Raw genomic sequence first — 20,801 nt, 5'->3', positions numbered from 1 at the left:
GCATAGATAGAACTTGGAGCTCTGTTAGACTCTCAACGTCGACATTCGCAGCTTACATTACTATTGTCATTAGTCTGCCAGGATTTGCAGGCAAGCAAACAAGCAAGATGCAACAATCACAGAGAGATGACGAATGTATCTCATGCCACCTCTTACCAACTCCTATGTTCTCCTGTTATAAAAGTTAATCGAGCTAATAGACGAACCAACAAGAACAAAAATTTTCAAAGAGAATTTCTCGGATTTACTGACGAGAGAAATTTTTGGTATCAGAGGATACATATGTAAATATATGTATGTTTAAGCTACGATCCCAGCAAAATAATAAAATAATAACAATAATCAATGATTTGTTAGACTATTTAACAAATTGCTATATGTAGATTTCTCACTTTTTTGTTGTAAAATATATATTTTAAAGATATTTATGAATTGTAGGTTTTAAGTAATTTCCTTCAGAAAGAATTAAAAAGAAGAAAATCTTGGAATATCAAAGTACAAAAGGGTTGGCAATTATTTGTTGTTTTATGTGCAATTTAAGTCTTCAAAAATTTGTTATATTTAAACTATAATATTACATAAATCGCATTACCTCGGCAGTTAAAGGATATTCGACGCGTGGTATTTCTTTACCCCGAGATCCATCTGACGATATTAGCAAAAGTTAAGTTATTTCTGACTCACCATTGAGTCATACTACTAGCTGAAACTTGAGTCAACGACAATGGAGGCTCGTAGCGGCGTTCATCGGAACTAACTAGTTCCATTGCATGTGAGGACTGATCTTACAACCGGTAAAGTCTGGCCTGCAGAGAGTGCAGAGCCTGCAGAGTGGCAGTCGATTAATACGCCTACAGATATGCAACCCGGCATCCTGTTATGCTGGCAAATAACAATTCGTCGTACACAAGATGAACACCTACAGAATGATAAATCTTCATTTGCAGTGAAACGGCTGGTTGCTATTCTGCAGACGTCTGTCTTTCCCAAATTGAAAGATTAATTCTTAGGGCAGTATTTCTAATTTATTCTCATAGCATAATAATCTTATAATTTAGAGATAACAGTTTAGATACTAATACAGTTAACTGATTAGCTAAATATTTTAAGAATATATTTAAGAGATTATGAATATTCTTAGCAAGATCTATCTCTATTTTAGTTCTAATAACTTCCGCAATGAGTCTCTACTGTCTTCGACTGAAAATTGAGGTAGTAGTATGACTCAACAACGGGTTAAACATTATTTTATTTTCAAATTATAGTACGATTCAGTGGCGGATGTAAAGACACTTTTGTATTAAAGATATGTCTTAATGGTAGCTCAAAAATTTTATTTTTATTTAGTACGATTTAATAGCAAATAAAATAGTTATTTTCCAATCGTAACTAATATTATTTAATAATGAATTAAATAAATATTCATTTTCTACAAGTATGATAAATTAGATTATTATTGTGTAGATTCTAATTTTTCGAAAGCATGATTTAAAAACACGGACAATAAAATTTTCCAGCACTACTTAATCGCACTTAGCAATAAGAATTTTTTATAAATCATCAATACCAAGTTTGAAGGGATCCGCGGCATGCTCTTGTAGCGGTATGCATATATTCGAGCGATCGACCGGGCGATAATCCGCATCACGATTTACTGTCATTCTCACGAGAAGGAAGAGAAAGGAGGAGGCCGATCGGCACACAGTTGCGCGTTACGTTACCGCTAATTTGGATTTATGTTCGCGTTCGCACGTCTCTCAGCGACTATCGACACCTCGCCGAGCGTTTTTTTGCAGACACATAGAATTTTTACAATCTACACGTCAGATACAAAGTAACAGCGGAAACCAAAACAATTATTAATTTAATTATTTTTTTAGTTTATCAAACTTATGGTCAAAATAATTTTAAATTCGCTTTCTGAAAATACATGATATCTTCCACACATCACGCATGTTACTCGCGACAAACGAACGTTCTCGCTTAAGAACGATCCGCGGATCATTATCATCTCGATTGCAAAGTGTTCTTCTGAGTCGGATAATTAAGCCTCAAAGTTTCTCTCACGTGTATGCGTTCGTGCAGGCTGATTTATTCAGCTGATTCGTTGCGCCAAAGTCTTGTCTCCTTTACCGCACTTTCGCGCTTTGCTCGCGGATCGTGTTCCCTCCATATAGCGACTGATTTATTCTTGCAATGCTCCCGATGTATCGGAAATCTCCGTGCATTAATTCCACCTGTACGTGTGGACGTCTGCACGCCGGCACCCGCGCTCGCAATCCATGCCTGATTTATTTCATCGCTACGAATTGACGTCGGCTGTTGCTTGGATGGCAACGAGGCCGTCATGCCGATATCCGATATACGCAAACACGCTCGAATATATTAATCGAAGCGTCGATTGGAACGATACTGACAAAGTATTGTTTTAAAAACAATTTGCAACTCAAAGATTCTCAAAATGAATCACATTTAACAAAACAAAAAAATTGATACAGAATTGCCCAACAAATTTATTGTTAAAATCAAAAGTCGAAAATCCTTTGAAGTGGCGTATATATAAAATAAATCAGTTTTGTTGTTGATTCCATTTTGCAAACGTTGAACGCCTCATATAGAACTGCCTCAGTTATTTTTCTACCATTGAAAGGGTTGATGCACCCAAACGTACGATGGACGCAGCAGCATGCGCGTGAGAATCGCAGCGAACCCGCGCTGCGGGCCGCCAGTGCGATGATCGGGCGCAACTTTGTATGGAAATCTCGATACGCGATAAAGCGCACGTAAGGCGCGGGCGGAGAAGCGAAGAAAGGGGAAAGAGGTGGACGGGAGAAAAGGGGAAAAAGGCGGGGAAAATGTGATCCCGGCGGACGGGCGGTGGTAGCGAAGGCACCGCCGAGCTCATCATTATCCGCCATTATCCAGTCTCGGCCAACCACTGTAATCCGTATTTCATTTTCTGCCGGTTTTTTGTCGTCGGCCGAGGAGCGGTTACGGGCCCCGAGATTACAGGCGCAGCGCGGCCCACTACGGTGACCGATAGTTTCCGCGGTGCAGCGGCCAACCGAGATGCAACGCGCGGAGTACACCCCCTGTGAACCCTACCGGCCTGCTCGCCCTATCTGTAACCCCATGCGTTATGGAGCGGGTCAAGAGATCCAAGAAAGCGCACGCGTTCTCCCTCCCCAGCTTTGAAATATCACTTCTCGATCGCAAAATCGCAAGGAAGAGAGAAGGGCCAGTCGGGACCTGAACCCGATCTCATGCCCTCCGTTCTTTTAACAGACACCACACTTATGTATGTTGTACGTGCTTTACGAAGATCGCTAATCGTATCGGATAATCGCGCATCATGCGAGAGAAAAGGAAAACCAAATTGAGCTCATGAATAGTCGATGTGCAAACACGTCGCGCGACGTCTCGAAGAAACTACATTCGTGGATCGGGACTGAAGCAAAAATCTCCGCACCGCAGAATCCTGTTCCGTGGTCCAGTGCGAAAGGGCTCGGCCTTTCATCCCGATCATTTACCTTAACGCTCTTACCCATCGAGATCGTCCTTCGCAGATCGATCTCCGAATCCGCGAGACAACGCGTGTCGCTCGTAATGAATCTCGGTTGTTGCATAATGAGAGCATAAATTACGTGCTCTCGTACGAGAGCTCGCTCTTTCTCTCCTCTCTCGTCCACCGCCTCCCCGCGATCATGCCACCACCCTGCTATCGCCACTCCAGGCAAGAGCAATAAATTCCGACGTATAGACAACGGGGGCCCCGCGGGGCCCCCGCGTGTCGTCCGCAACTCACGCACACGCATTTGCGCTGGCGCTCGTTGTTCGTATATATTTACCTGGCAATTAGTTTCGCGGAGAATGTTGCTGTCCTTGGTCGTACAGACAGAGCGAGCGTGAACGCGCGCGCGCTCGTTTGCGGGGGTGTCCTCGCCCGTATCTCTCATCGAGAACAACAGCCGGGAGGATCCTTAAACGAAGTTGTGTTCATCAATTTTGACGATTCCGAATGAAATTAGATCTACGTAAATTTACATAAATTCATTTCCATTTATATAAAATTGTAGAATTGTATTTCATAATTATTATATAAATTGCTCATTTCTTATATTATCAATTTTATATATTTATATTTTCTTTAATTAATTATATATTTTGTTGAATTCTTTTTCTAAATTAACAATATACACCTTTTATAAACCCGCTCCATTTAATCGAGCATTAAGCAGCCACGTGTGCGAAGGAAGAACGTATCAGTGATTTCCGCGTCTAAATGAGAGGCTCGCTGTCCGTGAGTTGTGCCGCTTAAACGGGCATGAGGCCTCGCGGATCACGAAACAATAGCGGCTCGATAAAATTGCGAGGACTCATTTATCGCACCTAACGCGGTCCTCCGCGGCTGCCCCGCGCATACTACGAAGTACCACGGCTATCTGCTGTCTCGCCCTTTGCTCCTTTCCGTTCCCTCGTACCCTTCCCGCCGCATGTTCGTTACTCCTCTTTAACACCGTGGTTAAACCTCGCGCTTCTCCAACGATATCCAGCGCGATAGATCGAAGCAGGCCCGATCCTCCTCTGTTCCCGTCTCCGCTCGTCATTTTTATTTCCCCGCCGCTGCTCGACGCGAGGTGTTGTTGCAACAAGGTGTTAGATTAATTGCGCGATTAAATCGTCGTAAATCTCGAAAAGGGACGCCCACTCGCCGAGTGCACGAGGGTGCAAGGAGAAAGGAAGAGAGAGAAAGAGTGGAGGACCGCCCCCTCGTGCTCCTCCTAGACGTTTCCAGAGCGATACGAATCTTTATGGCGGCGAGATTCTCGCCTTCTCTTGGCCGCCTTCTTCCTCGCGCCTCGTCAGAAACGTCGATCCTGAAATTGGAATGCTCGGTTCACCAGCTGGATCGCCCCCGAGGAAGATCCTCGTCGAGAGCAAATACTCCCCCGCCGCGGCTATCGACGAGTAATCGATAAAGTATGTGTGAAGTTCGCTCGCGGATGAAACGAGGGGTAAAAAGAATATGCATATATATAGACCGAGGATTGATATCTGTATTGGTTGCGAAAATATTCGGTCGTTTCTTCGCGATTCAAGCGCGTAAATCAGTCTTCATAATCTTATGCAGGAATTTTCAGAGAACAGCCAGTTGCGTGAAATTGTCTAAAATATATTTTTAAGATGTTATTTGAATGAAAAAAGTATAAGAATACTTTTTCATGTTCAAATTTATTTAAGAAAAATTTGTTTTAACATATATTTTCTATATGTTGATAATAGGCTGAAGACAGGGCTGTGTTTACGTATGTCTGTATACTGTATAGAATTTGAAGCCGATGATTCACACAAATTCAACATCGATTCTGATTAGGAATTCAACCAAAAGACTTTCACTCCGCCGCTTTCGCTGCTGCTGGACAATTCTTAATATGTTCAAAACCTATTATCCGTTACTTTAGCGTTGGCGTAATGAAAGTTTCGGGGGGTTTCGGATGACATAGCGCAAATTTAGGGAGACTGGAAACGCGATAAATAATAAACACACATTTAGGAAATTTTTATTTCTTTTTATTTCTTTTTATTTTCGTTCGCTCCGTGTTAGTAACTCGCTCCGAATGTCGATAGCGAGAAATGTCGGCGTAAGAAAATATATATGTGCATATATTATCATTAATATTATTATTATTATTATATTACCTTGTCGAGGCTTATCTCAGCCCACGCATGAAATACACTGAACCCAATTGTTATTCAGTAATCGATAGCTAATCTGAATTTCAAACTTCATGATTTTAGATAATATTCCGTATATGAAAATTTTCCGGCGTGCTTTTGAGAACAACCTTGACTATGAATATTACCTCGATACGCCATACCCATCTTAATCTCATTAGAACAGTCGAAACATGAATGTATAAATATATATATAATATTATGCATAACAATGTCTTGTCGCAAGACCAGTTAGAAATCAACGCTTATTACTAATTAAATCTCTGCTCATAGAAAACCAGCAACGTCTTAATTATATTATGATTATCGAATAGACATATATATATATATATATATATATATATATATACACACTCGCCGGTCACGCGCGTATTCGCAGATATGTACACTTTAATTGCGCACACATCGATATTATGTTCTAATTGCCGAACATCATCCGGAAAATGAAAACAATTTTTTTTTCTTTGCAAATCACTTTCCGTCATCTTTTTCTTATTTAACGAGTTCGTATCTTGTTATCTGCATTCTGACATTATTGCACGAACATTTTTATTAGTTCTCGAGAAATGACGATTAATGCGAATTTAGAGGACGCGGTCGCGTCGTTGGAAGAAGATCGTACTAACCAAAGAATCTCATTGTTTCGAGATCCCGCTTCGGTCTACTTCCAATTTCACGAGCACTCCATGCCAAGTCGCGTAAAAAATAATGCACGTGTCGTAGAAATCTAGTAGCAGTGGAAGCGCGTTTTACGATCTAATTACGCGAGTGAATCTATTTCCTTCACAGAACTATCTGATGTCCGCTTGTTCGCACCGCCCTGTTCTTTGGCTTCGAGTTCTGCGCTCCAAATTTGTACAACAAACTTGAACTCTCCAAATTATATTAATTTAACATTATCATTAGTTTCGAAATATGAAGAATTTATAGACCTTGTTATAGAATTATCGCAAAAATTGAGGAATTTAATGGTATATCACAAGAGAGATGAAAGATTTGATTATCGACTGATATTATCGTTCAGTCACAGTTAGGCTGAAAATCATACAAATCTAATAGTAATAAATGCATGGTAATTGCACTGTTCATCAATTGCACTTTCGCACTGCCGAGAAGCAGCCACGTAATAGCCTCCGACCTTAAATTCACGATCTACATAAGCGAACTGGAGATGGAATCAATATTAGAAACAGAATTGGCATCAACAGAATGTCACGCCAAAGAGCTTTCAGTGAGATTATGCGGCCAGATTGTTCCATTATCTCAACTCTTTAAAAATAGACTCAGTCAATTAAAAATAGACTCAATTAAATAAATAAAACGAATATTTTGTTAAAACGGTTATGCTGCAAATATCTATATTTACAACCGGATCGGTGAGCGAAAATGAACGCGTTAGTATAAAACTTATATTTAAGTACGTCAAATTTTGCATTATGTTAATTTTATACGCATTAGAATAACGTTAAAATGCTACAACAAACTTAAGATACCCAAGAAAACATTTGATCAGTAAATATAAGTATGTAAAGCTAGATAAAGGAAATAAAAAGACAACAAAATATATCCAAACGTGATATGTGTGTCATTTTGATGATCGATGAGATAGAAACGCAATAATATTTTTGACAACTCGAAAGTGTAACAGACTTTATAGATAATATTTTAAATATGCAATCAGAACTATAATAAAACGCGAAAGAGAAGTACAAACTACGTACATAAAAGATACAAAAGATCGACGCGATCGATATCGCAATTGCAATCGCGCGCATGCTAAAATAAGAAACGAAAGAAGAAATCTGTTGGAGTAATCTAAAGGCGGCTCACGTGAGCCGCTGATACATTTACGCAGCTAAGTCATCTTAAAGCCTAATCGTTCATGGAACATACATATTTAATATATCATAGATATATGGGACCAAAATCACCAGCACCAGTCGTGCGTCTGTGACGCCTCGAGCGCGACGCGATCGCCGATAATTAATCTCCCGGACAGGAAGTTCTCGATCGATCGATCATCATGGGCTTCGCGAGCTTGGATTCGTGAATGAGCAAAATTTCTCGTGACGACCGAGGCTCGCGGCTCCAACGCGGCGCGCGTCCTTCATCGCGATGCCCACGGGTGTCTAAGGCACGCTCGACAACTTAATAACTTGCCTCCCGCGCGCGTCCCGGTAAAAATATCTTCGCGTGCGTATCGAAAATTATAAAACTGCAAAAATGTAATTAGCGACGTTACACCATAATACTCTCACGCTGCACAAGCAGGTAACAATTATCCCGACGAAGATGTTTTTACTGTCTGCCAGACACGCGTAATGCTGCTACGTGATAGCAACTGTTACAGCGGTAAATTGATATCTTGCTCCTCTCGCGGATTTCATTTTCGTTTCATTTACCTCCGCTTGTTCGACGCCACACGTGAGCACGGAAGAAGGGCCGCCTCGTTTGGAAAAGTGTTTCGTATAAAAAATAAATTATTATCTCTTCAACTTCGTCGAGAAACGGCAGAGCGAGTACCCAGCAGCAGCGAATAGTTCCGCGCGCCAGGTATCCGATCGATGTATCGCGAGCATATCCGATATATAGCTCGAGGATCCGACGACTGGTGCCGACAAGCGATCGTGAGAATAGAGAGGAAAGAGTCATTTCTTCCCTTTTCTCTGGCGAGCCTCCACCTGTTCGCGTCTTCGCTCCGCGTCCGCGATTAGAATCGAAGCGAAGAAGCGATTCGATGAGAAATCGCGCGCTTAATTATAATTATAAAAAAAACTCAAAAGGGAAAAGGTAAGAAGAGAGGAGAGAGAAAAAAACGCGCAAGGCGAAAGTGGTCGCCCAAAACGGGCGTACTAAGCGGACCCGGCCGTGACTCGGCGTTATCATCGCGTGATAATATCGAGCATGGCGGATCGTCATCGTTTACCTTTCAATCTCCGTGCTGGGCTCTTCCTGAAGTCGCTCGCTCCGAATCGCATGGGGAGAGAGAGAGAGAGAGAGAAATTAAAAGGACTCGTGGACAGGAAGAGAGAGAAGGAGAGGGAAAACGGAAGGGGAGAGAGACGGAGGCTCCTTACAAGCAGTAAGGATGGCAAAACTGGTATACCAGTCTCTGGCTGCGCTCCGTCTTCTTCATGATGCCCTTCTTGTAGTACTGTCGGATGCTGCGGCTGAGCTTGTCGTAGTTCATGGCGGGTCGGTTCTTCCGCTTGCCCCAGAGCCGCGCCACGCGCACCGAGTCCTCGATCTTGAAGACTCCCTTGCTGCGGTCCAACCAACGTATGCAGGAACCGTGGATGCCCGGGCTCTGCAGCAGCTCCTTCAGGAACTGCCAGAGATGAATGTGGCTGCCGCCGTTGCGCATCTTGCCGCCGCTGCCGCTGTTACCACTTTGACCGGAAGCGCATTCCTCGTCCTCGTCTGCACATAAATGAACGGACGATGCGAGGAACGAGAAGCAAAAGCAGATTTATTATAATTTTGTCTCATTATAATTAGAATTGAAATTGTATTGCTACGTTCAGCTCGTGTGAGATATACAAAAAAAGTCCGTTTCTTAAAAATAAGTTATTTACCATTTACCGTTCGATAATCAACAAAATATTTAAATTTACTTAACATTAACTTGTAGCATTGATAATATGAATTCAGTTACTATGCCGCTTATCGTCTATAAGCGAATTAAATGCTACTAATTAGAGATGCAATCTTTTCACGGATCATCCGTCGTTTAACGACACAATGACGGTCAAATATAATATCATTAACATACCATCTGAGAACTCTACGGTGCTGGGAGATTCCTTGAGGCTAGTTGTTGTTGTGTTTCCAACCGCCGGCGGAGTCACGGCATTGCTCGGAGACTGGACCATTCCCGCAGGACTCCAGGAGGTGGCCAGCGTGTTCCGGGGCGAATCTTCGACGGCGGCCTTCCAAATCTCTAATTGCGCATACAGCATGCTGCCACACTTTAACATAAACAAAATCATTTCAGAATTATTATAGCTTAATCAGTAGCGTCAATGCTTTATGCTATGTATATAATAGCGTAATCGCCACGTACTCTATTGAAAGGAACGGCTGGCTGCTACGAACTTTGCAACGGGTCAAATGATATGTATTGTACTCTATCGCGTTTTCCACATTCGAGACGCATTGAAAACCGAGGCGGTCAGTTTCCTCCGGATTGCGGGGGCGATTAAAACTGAGAGGTAGGCACAGGAGAGAGAATAGGCGAGAAAGGGACCGGCGAGGGGGAGAAAAGAGAAAGAGAGAGAAAGAGAAGCGAGGCGCGGAGCGTTAGAATTCCAACGGAAGAGTCGTTGTGCGCTGTGCGCGAGAGAAGAGAAAGCGGCTCCGTTGAGACGCAACGCAGCAGGCAAGACATTCGAGCGGTTGACCCACTTCTCGATCGTTTCTGCCGAGCTAATGGCGTGCGCACCAGCAGGCACGTCGAAGCCGATCCTGCTGATCGCGGGATCGCGATCGAGGAACGTGTGCACGCACGCACGCACGTAGGTACGCAATTCGGTTCTGCATCCTCGCATTCTCGTCGCATTCTCATCGCTGACCCTAACAACGCGCAAATCCGTCGATATTCAGATGCACCGTGCTTCTTCGAGATTTTTTAATATTTTAATGTAATAACTGATTTGGATTTGCAACTCGCAATGCAAATGTAACTTGTAATGCGACTTGTATAGAAAAATTTCAACGAAGATTCGACAAAGATTTCAATTAATTTATTATTATTAATTGAATTAAATTATTTTTCGCGAGAATTACATCTCACAATGCTTACGTGAAGCATTAGTTTTTATACAACGTAGCTGCACGTAAGCGTTTCATTAAGCTTCATCTAATTATGCCTGATGCAATTATACTCGGATACCTCACGACGTTCTGAGAAACGAATTCCTATCCATCGCCAATCGTCAGCGATACGACCAAACCGCAAAGAATGCTATAATTGTTTCCCCGACAAGTCGATGAGCACGAATGTGCCATGACTCGTTCGCGTTTTAACGCAGCGTTAAACGTTACTCAAAACGCGACCTACTCTCATGCTCTCACTTTTTTTTCAGGATTTGTTCCTGTCGCAAATTCTTTCGAGCAAGTGGTAGCAAGAATGAAAGGAAGTGAATTAAATCCACGAAAGGAATTCGACCGCGCGTCGCATCAAGGCACAAGCAAACAAGGGAAAGACTCAGAAGATCGCAGATAGAACGTGACCATAAGCCTGACCATGATTCCACGCTACGAGAACTACCGCGGTACTTCGTAGTGCGATTATCCAATTACTAGACGCAAAGCGGAATCCATTATGCATGACTACTTCTCCACTGCTTACCATGCATAACTACTCCACTCGCTATTAATTTCCGTTAGACTCGCGCCTGTAGTTTCGAGTAACGAGATGTGCAACAATCGACGAGACCTCAAGATTTACCTGTTTACGACTGAAAAATATAGCGTAATAATCCGAAGCTTGCTCAATAACGTTACAAACTCCTGATTAAGCAATTTCGATTCTCTACTTTTCCCTGAACAAGCTAGAAAAGTGGAGAAAAGATTTTGTTCAATTTTATTTATGCAAGAGATCAGGAGACATATTGTGTATATATTCTCTATTCTCCGTCTTTTTATTTTACCGTGATTGTATTGTACTGAATTATCGGTGCATCAACAAAAAATATAACAACTGTAAAAGATTGTTACTTCTCAGGAAACGTTAATTCATCAAGATCGTATATTTATATATATGACGCAATGTCAAGTTCACTTCCTTAGTTTTAACCTTGTCAAGTTTAGGGTTGACTATACTTAGCAATAGATAATGAACATTGGCGCAACCGGTTTTTAGCACGTTCGATGCCGATGGATATAAAACTTATTACTTAATAAGCGGCAGTATACAGCTATATATATATATATATATATGCGCAAGTATCAGGAAAGTCAGAGAAATCAGTATTTGCGCGTTTGATTTTCTCAATGGATTCTCTTCGGGTAACAATACATTCACCGGCAGTAAAAGAAACCGTTAATAAGTAGTGGCGCGTCTCGGCAGCCTTGAACAATCTTTAAGGGTCTTCTTCTCTGGGACCACGTCTCTAATGCAAACGTATGATTCTCACGCGCCAGATGATTCTCGCGGGAATTCCGATCCCGTTACATGTCGAAATCTTGCAATATACCTACCAGCTACGCTTACTCCTCAAGTATGGATTACGCGGAAGGAACGCAAACGCACGTCGATTACCAAGAAAATCACTTTCACCGGACCTCGGTAGCGGGCATTTCTCAAGTCCCGCTCTTGACCGTTTTGTTTGTTCGTCGAGTGAACGCGAGCTTATAATAATCGCGGATTGTTACAATAATAGAGGAGTGAAGTTAAAAAATTCGCCAATTTAATAGCATGCACTTCGACTCTACTGATTGCGTACTTGATCACTATAATTTCTCTGGAATAAGAATTTATAACTTTTACTGATTCTCCTTTTCTCTCTCTCTCTTCTCTATCTCTCGTCCACTACTATTATATCTTATTATACTCTCACTGATAAACACTGATATTTACTCAAGATTGTCTAGACAAAAAGAATAGTAATTTATGGCAGTAATTTGATTAATTATCCATAAAGGAAAATTATATAAAGGAGATATGAAAGCTGAATAGGCATTTTTCTATAATAATAATTACATAATACGAAGATGCTGTTCCAAGAATAACTTTACAACAGATATTAATTGAAATAATATATCTATTAGTATAGAGGGTATACGTAGATTTCTTTGTATATAATTCTGTGTAATTAAGTTAAAAATAAATTCACTCAAAATAGATTTGTGGCATTATAAATTTATTATAATTTATTATAAATTTGTTTATTTCATATTCCATTTTTCTAAAATTCTCCTGATATTTTAGAAAAATTTTAGAAGTGCGAGAATATACTTGTCATATTTTTGCTATCTAAAATAGATTACGAAGAAAATAAACATTCATACAGCGACTACCAGGACGATAAATGCAGCATCTGCTATAAATTTTCACGACGACGCGGACGGTAGATAAGTCTTATGAAAAATGCAACGATGTCAACGAGGCAGATAAGGAACGACATTTTCGCGCGATCGAATGCTACTTTGTTGTTAATAGCAAAACCTTGGTTTTCGTTTATCGTGAATTGAAATTTTACATAGAGATTTTACAAATTTAAGTAAAACTTTTGTATCGTCGTCAGAATTCCTTGAACCAACGTAGATTAAAAGCATTTTGAAATTTATGCGACTAATCGGCTTGCTAAAAGCACTAACCGATTCCACCGATTCCCAACGAGCTCGATCGTCGTAGACGCAGGTATTGCGTAACTGTACACGTCAGATTGTGAGTCGAGCGTGATTAATGCGAAACATGAGAAAAGATAAGAGCTGAACACAATGAAATATAAAAGCAGAATATAAGAGACGAGAAATTGAAAAAATTAGAACCGATATTTAAGAAATATTGTATTCTTATGTATCACTTATGTATCAACTTGTAACATATTCGTTCCGTTTTTTTAGTGAATTTTAACGAATATATATTACAACCCAACAGCTCTTTTGAAGCTATTTGTATTCCATTGTGTCTGTATTCTAAGGTAAAACGGATGGAAATACATTTACACTCACCTGGGGAGCTCTCTGGCAGAATTCCTCCTCCGTGAGGCAGGCCAATGTCGCGCCATCCACGTTGAAGCTCTCCAACGGCACCGACGGCAACTGCAATTGCCTTCTAGCCCACTGCACCCAGGCTGCAACATCCGCCGCGCTCCAGCGTCTAGGCTCTGCAATTAAAAACCGGGAATCTGTCGTTATTCTCCGTGGTTTGGAGAACGTGAAGGCTTTTGCAGAAATTCAGTACATCGTTATGAAAGTACAATGTAATATGCCAGAATAAAAAGTACGTTAAAATTAAATGTTAATTATTAATATCGTATGTTACCTGCTAACTACTTAAATTAAAAATACATACAATTTTTGCGTTACGCTTTTCACGCTATTCATGTTGTTTCATGTAAAAGATGATATTAAAATATATTTGCAATTAAATGTAATACTAGCATATAAAAGCGAGTGTAAAGTTTCGCGTTGCAGTGTTGGATAGAAGTAACTGTGTATCAATTAGTATAGAGCTTTGTTAAAACAAAATCTGTAAGGCATAATTGTGTCGATGACGTGGATCTTCGTCATGGCGTAGCGCCGTAATTTCGTAACTCCATGTGAAAGCACGTCGACACGACACTTCGTAACTTATTTCAAGCGTGACATCATGGTTCGGACTAATAGACGAACCAGTCGCATACGACGACGACTACGACGACGACGACGTCGAAATTGCGCCCGCGGCAAGGTAACGAGAAGGTCTAACGGAGCGAGGCTAGCCGATACTTAGTCAGGAAAATCGAGGTACGCGTCGGAATTCTGATGGCTGGATCATAATCATTTCATCCATACATCATTGAGTGGTACGGACAAATTTCTCTGGTATCTGATCGCGAAGAGAGAGTTTATAGATACGCTCTGCAGGTTGGAAATAAGGAATTAACGAAGCTTAACGTCAAACCAGAACTACGCTAAAAAATCTTTAGAGAAAGATTAAAACGAATCGGTATTTTATTAATGGAAAATCGCACACCTACGATTGCAAACGTATTAAAGCATGTATCATACATTATAGAACGAATAATGTATTAGCATTGCAATCTATCGAGGGATAAAATAATTAAGAATCATCGATAGATGATTCTTTTTTTTACACTGTAGCGAGTTATATTGTCGAGAGAATCTTAATAAAAAATCTGACGATAAAATCTTAAGAGACGCGGAAGGAAATCTTAGTTAACGATTATTGCGAGGCTGATAAATGATAATAATTATCGCCTACGTGATTGTGCATTGCATTGTCATGTTATTAAGAATTGCGTGTTTAGAAGGATATACACGCAACATCGCACATTATAATACTCCAGCAATAGCAATAATCCAAAACCATAAAAGGTATGATTCTATTTTATCTTTTCTCATGATCAAGTTTTTTATTTCACTATTTAACCACTAGTGAATCGCCATTTCTAACGTTTTAAATAATGCAGCTCATACAAAGCGTATCGAATCCTAATTAAACTTTCGCGCCTTAAGGGAGAAGGGCCGACCCACCTGGATGAATGCCGAGCGCCACGCAGGTGTTGTCAAAGTCCTTCTGCAATTGCTGAATGGCCAGGCTAAGGACCGGCTCGAGCTGCTCGCGGGCGAGATCGCCTACGCATTCGCCAGCTTCCATGTCCTCGACGAAGCCGGTACCGACGCCGCCGAGATCGACGGGTCTCAGATTGTACTTCCTCTGAAAGCTGGTATCCCTCAACACCTCCCGCAGCAATTGGTGGTCGCTCTTCTGCCCGTCCTTGAAGAGCTCCTCCTCCTTCTGCAAGGGATTCGTCAGCTCGTCTTGCGCTGGTTCCACCTTGGGCTGGATGGTCTTGGGAATCTCCGTCAGGTCCTTGCGAGGAGCGCCCTTGAAGAGCAGCTCGCGCAATGCCGAGCTGCTCTCGTACTCGCTCGAAGGACTGGGCGATGACGAAGTGGAGGACAATGAGGACGGAGATGAACCGTTGCTGCTAGAAACGGATCGCGGCTCCTCCTTGAAGAGAATCTCCTTGAGCAACGGATGTTGCTGCACGCTGGTGTCCTCCTTCTTCGGCAGGAAATCCGCGTCGAGACTGTTGTAGATGTCCTCTTCGCTCCGGGGCGGTGTGCAGGGCACCGTGCAATCAGTCGAGTCCTCGCGGTAGCCCAGACTCTCAGCTAAGAGTCTGCAATCATGCAAGAATGCGCGAACTGATACTACTAAAAAATTAAATCCTTAATTAATTAATATTTAAGAAATCGTGATAAGGTATTAAATCGTGGAAAATAAGTATTTAAAGCCGTAAGTAATTCGATGTAAATTGTAATGTATGTATGATTAATGTGTGTTGTAATGCAGCTTATCAGAATCTCTTATCGTGCAGCACAAATTAGCACGTTGCACATTGCGTGTGTAAATAAATCACGATACGGTTTCCAAGCGTGAAAATCTACCTGGATTCCTGAAGGATGGCCAAGAGATCGAGGCTCTTCTCTCTCTTGATCGTCTGCTTGGCGGACGGTTCCGGGCTGGTGGGATAAAACTGGGCGCTCTGGGGGCTCCTAGGTACGTAGTAGGGGCTCGTCGGGTATCCCGGCGAGGATCCCTCGTGCGAGTAGTTGGGCGACAACGGCAGCTCGCCGTTCTGATACGGCGGGCTCTGGTAGGTCGTGGGCGATCCTGGACGTGGTGAGCGAGCCTCCTGCTTGATCTGCGAGCTCTTCAGACCGACCTGGCCACCGGTCAGGCTGAAATCGTCCGGCAGGAGGGACAAATCGAACTGAAAAGTGCTGTAGTCGAACGACGGCGAGTAGCCGGCCGCGGTGGGCACTGTCTGCGGCATCTGAAAAGAATTCAAGATCGTAGATCGTACATTTCGTTCGGCGATTAGCTTGCAAAAAATGTAGAGAAGAGAAAGCGACGTTGGAGCCGCGCGCTGACCGCCCGCCGCCTGACGAGCGAGACGCCTCGCACGTCGCGGCCAAGGCTAGATCGATCTCGAGAGCACCGAGGCTCCAACCGTAAGTGGCTAATGCTCGCAATTAGAGTGCGATTGTGGTTTTGTAGTAGTGGACCGTGGTGATCGCGCATAATGGAGGAACCGGCCGCGATAACATTAAACGCGCGGAAAGGCGATGCGCGAAAGAAAACGCGATTAAGATCTCCATGTTCGTTGAAACCCCACACAATTATTCTCGTAGTTGTTCCAGAACAGATGTGATAATCATACAGATAGTTTTTGCAGATTGTACACAGACTATCCATCATCATTATTGGAAATCGAATTCGACAAAACTGGCGTGCTTCGCGCGCAGATAGTGGCAAGGACCGTCCGATTTCAACGTATTTCAGGTGCCGTCTGTAGCAATGATAATTTTTATAGAATAGCGGGGCGGTAAAGAGCGGAGGGAACCGGTACCTATTCGCAAATGGATCATAAAGCGGGTGTAAACGTGTTATACCCATAGAGGAGCGATAAACCGACCGGCTTTTGTACTCCGGACGGTGCGTTGTTCTTCATATCGATCCGTGCGAAAGCGAAAACCACCGCGCGGTACCGCACCAGTATCCACGGATGAAACACTTTCTCCGAGAGAGACCGGGCCTCGGGTGGACCCAATTGCCCGTTTATCTTCCAGCGTGTTTATTGCCCGTCGTGCGTTTGACCCCGCGTCAGTTTGTTACGCTCCGCGAGTCGCTCATGGCGATCGCGCCGCACATCTTTCTGCACGCGGCGACGCGACGCTCGTCCTGTCGAGCGAAGAGCCTGAAACGTGCGACTGTTTCGTAACGTGGCAAAACGAAGACGAGAAACGAAAGAGCCAGCTCGAGAATATACATCGCGATGCGAAATGCAACGTAAAGGTATAATAAAGCCTAGAAAAATTAAAAATTTAATGGCGCTGCGAAATGACGTAAAATGCTCATAAAGAGAAAGTACACTAAACTAAAAAAATTCAATTGGTAATCTTCTTTATTGACCAAAACCAGCAAAAGAACAAATGAACCACTACGTTTCGACCGCGATTTCTGGTCCTTATCAAGTGGACAAAAAAATAACGTCTAATAAGTCATTCTCTAAAATAAAAATATACAAATATGAAAATAAAATGAAACGACAATAATATTTAACTTTAATTAATAATGACTACTACTTACTGACAGAGAATAACTTAAAGTCTTAAATAATTACAGACCTTCACATCCGCACAGCAAGAAAGCAGCCAAACAATTGACAACAAGGTGATCCTGTTTTCAAAAACCGCGTCATAAATGCATGGCAGATTATCCGTGTCCCTTTGTGAGTTGATCACATTCGGTTCTCTTTTGATGAAAAACATCTCTGCGATTTCTCTTTTCTTTAAATGTTTTTCATGATGTACAATCCTAACATTAGGCCAATCAAACTCATGATTGTTAAAGGATCTATGCCTGCTGACAATTGAATGGCCACTCACGTGCTTTTTAATATCGCATTTATTTAAAAAATTCAGTATAAAAAAATATATAGATATATATATTTAAACTGCATCTCTCTATAAAAAACGGATGCGTGCAACCAGGAAAAATTTCCACCTCCCGGAAAGAAATTTTCCAGAAATAGCGTCCATTCGTCAGGATGCTGATGTCTAAGGAAAGATAATCGTTTCCGCAATTGTTCATTCACAACGCGGAGACCTTGATTTCTGGAAACTCGCGAACAGACCAGAGAGTTCGGGACCATGCTCTCGAATCATCGGCGGTGATCTCGCGCTGGTACGTGCGGCAAACAAAACGTCGAGATGCGCGTCGAGAGACGAAACACTCTCCTCCCGACGGGCCCGGTGTGGTGCACCTTAAGGGCCCATTTATCTCTACGTGTGTTTATTGCCCGTCGTGTGTTTGACCTCGCATCAGTTTGTTACGCTTTGTAAGCCCATTACAGCGTTCCCAGTGCATCTCCCCTGCGCTCAGGCGGGGTCGCATCTGACATTTTGACGTAGTGCCCCGCAAAGGTCGACGCGAAATAAACGATTATGCCCACAGACATACGTACGCGCGCGGGCACGGTCTCTCAGACAACGTAAAGACACAATACCTCTCCCACTTTGATCGCACGCGCACACACGAGCACCCTGTATGTGCACATGCACAGGACACGCGCGCGCATCGACGCGTACACGAGCGGGCACACGTATAGTAGTTCCAAAGAGATACGAGCCAGCACGGCAAAAGCGTACTGCTTATTCTCTCTCTCGGGGTTTCTCGAAAGGTTCCGAGGAGAAAGAGAATGTTTATCTATATACTGATGGAATCTAAGAACGATGCACCTCTCGGGAGAACCTTCCTGGATTTCCCCCGCGCGAAACCATGAGACTCCGGCGATTCGTAACCGTGCGAAATATTCACGTCTCGACACGCCGAACGGGTTTTGGAGAACTGGCTGATTGAAGAAAACGTGAAACCCAGCTGCCAACACGCGACATTGTAACGTGATAACATCAAGGCGCTTCAATTTACATCGCGGAAATATCAACCGCGTAATGAGCAAACTGCGCCGGACAATATAGCATTTTTCAAGATTTTTTGATATCCTACTTTGTATATATTAAAATATATAATTAATATTTGTGCATTATAATTAATTGTCAAGAAATGGAAAAGGAATTTCGGCAAACTTAATTGGTTTCCCCGATAAGGTGTACTTGCATAGCGAGCGTGCGAGGCCGGTGCTCTCATGGGGGACCTTAATGGCTCTCCTTGGGTTTTGCTGCCTCCCTTTCGTGCCTTTCGCAAAGACAAGTCATTGACGTCACGCGTTCGACTAATCGCCGGTGCAGCTGCATTCTCCCCTTCCGTCCAGAAAACACGGGATTCCACTGGAGTCACGGGCCGTACAGCCACGGGGCGACCTCATAATTTTCGAGAGACCGCCGTTCTGTTTGAACACCATAATTTATTCGCAACTACACGGCGCTGCTTGATGTCCCGACGTCACATTATCCCGCACTTTTGCGCAAATGATTATTCCAAAACTTGCGTTCACTCCTTTACACATGAAGGATGTACCATTTAGTGTCAAATCAAATGAACAAATAACATATTTGCAATCTGTGATCTAAGCGTATTGCTTATATATTATTCATATTATGAATATATTCTATCATTTTTCATAAGCATTTCTTAAACGTTATCACGATTTCAAAGCGAGAGGAACGTATCTCGTTAATTCATGTTGATGATGGATAAACAAGATGAATTATCGATTTGTTGTGATGCGATACACCTCGGTCCGATATTAATATTACCACGAGGAATAACATATAGTGTCGTGATGACAGGAATTATCACGACCGAAATGCCTGCAATTGCCCGCGATAATGTGTGAGTTATCAGCAGCGTGCAGTTTCGTAATAATCGAGCTTTCTTCACGATCTCGCCGGACTTTGGACGCTCACGGTGACATTTTGGGTAAGAAATCGCGACCTTCGATAACACCGTGACCACGAAACGAGAGACGAGGCGTTCTCTTCGACGTCGAATCGCAAGTTTCTCGCTCGCGCACCGTAAAAATGTCTGAGTCGCGGAATCTGAATATGCATTCCACGATCAAGGAAAAAGAATATGAAAAATCGCAAAGCGGCTATAAAAACAGGAATCTTTAAAAAATGCATATCGAAAAATACGCTTATCTTCTTATGTGCATTTGTAGTTCGTATCTGTGTTCGTAACACGCAAATTACATTAACGTTCGGTGAAATCGGAGCGTTACAAACGAGCCTGGGTGCGGTAGTGATTTTATGTAGCTAGAATGTGTAATACCCGATACGCAATGAATTTAATCACACTTTCGACCTTATTGGCTTAATGGTATTTGGTAAACAGCAACATACTTGTTGAGATAAATAATCTAACGGATTTGTAATGTGCGAGATATTAATTTAAAACTATCTTTGCGCATAGTGTTCTAATTTTATGGAATAATTATTTAAATTAAAAAATGCTAAGACATTGCAACGATTCGATAGATCTCGAGGATACCTCAGGAATCTTTCAAATAACTCGTTAGAGTTCCAAGAGAGATAAGTGGGAACCATCAAGAGCAATGACATCACGAGATCATCCTTATTCTATTGTGACGTAAGGAATTTAGAAAGGATCCTGACGTCACGTGTTTGCCTTGCACATAACCAGCAGATATGTAAATCTGTTGCGATCTCATCCCAGGATCTCAATCTAAATCTGATTTTAAAGCGCTTTTATTTTTACATCGTGCTGCTTGTTAATTAGATCGCGTATTTATCTGATACTTTAATTAATGAAGAGATATGAAAAGACCACTGCATTTTAATTGAGACAACTCTGTCTTTGTCTTCGCTATAGAAATTCCACTCGGCAATTAAGAGAGCCATTC

General features: G+C 42.3%; 1 protein-coding gene across 1 annotated transcript in view; it reads right to left on the bottom strand.

Annotated features, from left to right (window-relative positions):
- Nucleotides 1-5,549: 5,549 nt before the first annotated feature.
- The window catches only part of LOC105277170 (DNA-binding protein D-ETS-4), a 32,199-nt gene continuing 16,947 nt past the window's right edge, over nt 5,550-20,801 (bottom strand). The window contains exons 2-6 of the mRNA XM_020030949.2: nt 15,862-16,250; nt 14,941-15,593; nt 13,414-13,568; nt 9,509-9,704; nt 5,550-9,156 (exon numbers count right to left, since the gene is read on the bottom strand). Coding sequence (XP_019886508.2) covers nt 8,810-9,156; nt 9,509-9,704; nt 13,414-13,568; nt 14,941-15,593; nt 15,862-16,250 — 1,740 coding nt within the window. The 3' untranslated portion in view covers nt 5,550-8,809. The remainder of the gene's footprint in view (nt 9,157-9,508; nt 9,705-13,413; nt 13,569-14,940; nt 15,594-15,861; nt 16,251-20,801) is intronic.

Source organism: Ooceraea biroi, chromosome 3, assembly GCF_003672135.1.
Source record: "Ooceraea biroi isolate clonal line C1 chromosome 3, Obir_v5.4, whole genome shotgun sequence".
NCBI classification, from domain to species: domain Eukaryota; kingdom Metazoa; phylum Arthropoda; class Insecta; order Hymenoptera; family Formicidae; genus Ooceraea; species Ooceraea biroi.
Note: the sequence above shows the minus strand (reverse complement) of the source record. Positions and strands in the feature narration are given on the sequence as shown.